At 40.0% G+C, this 1,657-nt stretch overlaps 1 protein-coding gene across 1 annotated transcript; it reads left to right on the forward strand.

The window, feature by feature from the left end:
* Window positions 1-96: 96 nt before the first annotated feature.
* On the forward strand, window positions 97-1,603 carry LOC111381953 (protein FAR1-RELATED SEQUENCE 5-like; the record flags this gene model as incomplete). Its single annotated transcript, XM_023005796.1, has 1 exon — window positions 97-1,603. A coding segment is annotated over exon 1 (1,507 nt), but the record flags the coding sequence as incomplete, so codon positions are not given.
* Window positions 1,604-1,657: the final 54 nt, after the last annotated feature.

Genomic DNA, 1,657 nt, shown 5'->3' on the forward strand with positions numbered 1-1,657 from the left:
TTAACGGAGTCCGTGAACGTAGTGGAAGGTGTAACAGTAGGGGGAGATGTTATAATTGTACCTGAAGTGGGTATGTTGTTTAAAAGTGAAGTAGATATGTATGATTTCTACAAGAAATATGCTTATGCATTGGGTTTTCCAATCAAGAAAAGAAATTCAAAGAAAGGGAATGATGGGGTTTTGAGATATTTGACATTGACTTGTAGTCGTGAAGGCGGAATAATCAGTAATAGCAGTGGTTCTTTGAAGCCGCATCCAACAGTGAAGATGGGTTGTAAAGCTAGAATATCTGCATCTTCTGATACTTTTGGGAATTGGAGAATTAACGCTGTAAACCTCGACCATAATCATAACATAAGTCCTTCTAAATCCAGATTATATCGATGTAACAGACAAATGAGCACACATGTGAAACAAAAGCTTCAAGTGAATGATTTGGCAGGAATCCCATTGCATAAAAGTTATAATGCTGTAGTTGTCGAAGCAGGTGGATATGAGAACATGACATGTATTGAAAAGGATTGTCGTAACTACATAGACCGAGTAAGACGCTTAAGACTTGGAGAAGGAGATGCAGCAGCGATTCAAACATATTTTTCGAAGATGCAAGCACAATGCCCAGGATTTTATTTCAGTATCGATTTGGACGACGAATCACGTCTGAGAAATGTATTTTGGGCAGATAATCGGTGTAGGCAGGCTTACAAGGAGTTTGGTGATGTTGTTACGTTCGATACCACTTATCTGACTAATAAGTACGACATGCCGTTCGCCCCTTTTGTCGGAGTAAATCATCATGGGCAATCAACACTACTTGGCTGTGGTCTGGTATCGAACGAAGACACAGATACTTTTATATGGTTATTTAAGACATGGCTTCAATGCATGCATGGCCAAGCTCCACATGGTATAATTACTGATCAAGATAAGGCAATGCAAAATGCAATTCATATTGTTTTCCCACATACAAAACATAGATGGTGTCTGTGGCACATTTTGAAGAAGTTGCCAGAGAAATTTGGCTATCACGTGGATAAGGGTTCGATATTCGGGGCTATACATGGTCTGGTGTATGATTCGCAATCCAATGCAGAATTTGAAGACGGTTGGAGAGCAATGATTGAGGAGTATGACTTACATGATAGTGATTGGTTATCTGGATTGTACGAGAATAGGGGACATTGGGTTCCTTGCTTCTTGAAAACCACTTTCTGGGCGGGTATGTCAACTACACAACGAAGTGAAAGCATGAATGCATTTTTTGATGGCTATGTGCATTCGAAAACCTCGTTGAAGCAGTTCGTCGAACAGTATGAACGTGCTCTTCGGAGTAAGGTTGAGAAGGAATTTCAGGCTGATTTTAAGTCATTTTCGCAGATGGTGCCCTGTGCAACACAATTTGAAATGGAGCAACAGTATCAATCAGTTTACACAATTTCAAAATTTCGTGAAGTTCAGGCAGAGTTCATAGGAAAGGTGTATTGTGATATCCTATCCACTTCTGAAAGATGTTCCAATATAACGTATGAAGTACGGGAGACCATTATGTTTGAGGGCCATCGGAGGAAAAAGACGTTTATCGTGGCATACGAGAGAGATAAATGTGAAATTATTTGCACATGTCACTTGTTCGAGTTTCGGGGGATACTTTGCAGAC

This window comes from Olea europaea, unplaced genomic scaffold (assembly GCF_002742605.1).
Source record: "Olea europaea var. sylvestris unplaced genomic scaffold, O_europaea_v1 scaffold24059, whole genome shotgun sequence".
In the NCBI taxonomy this organism is placed as follows: domain Eukaryota; kingdom Viridiplantae; phylum Streptophyta; class Magnoliopsida; order Lamiales; family Oleaceae; genus Olea; species Olea europaea.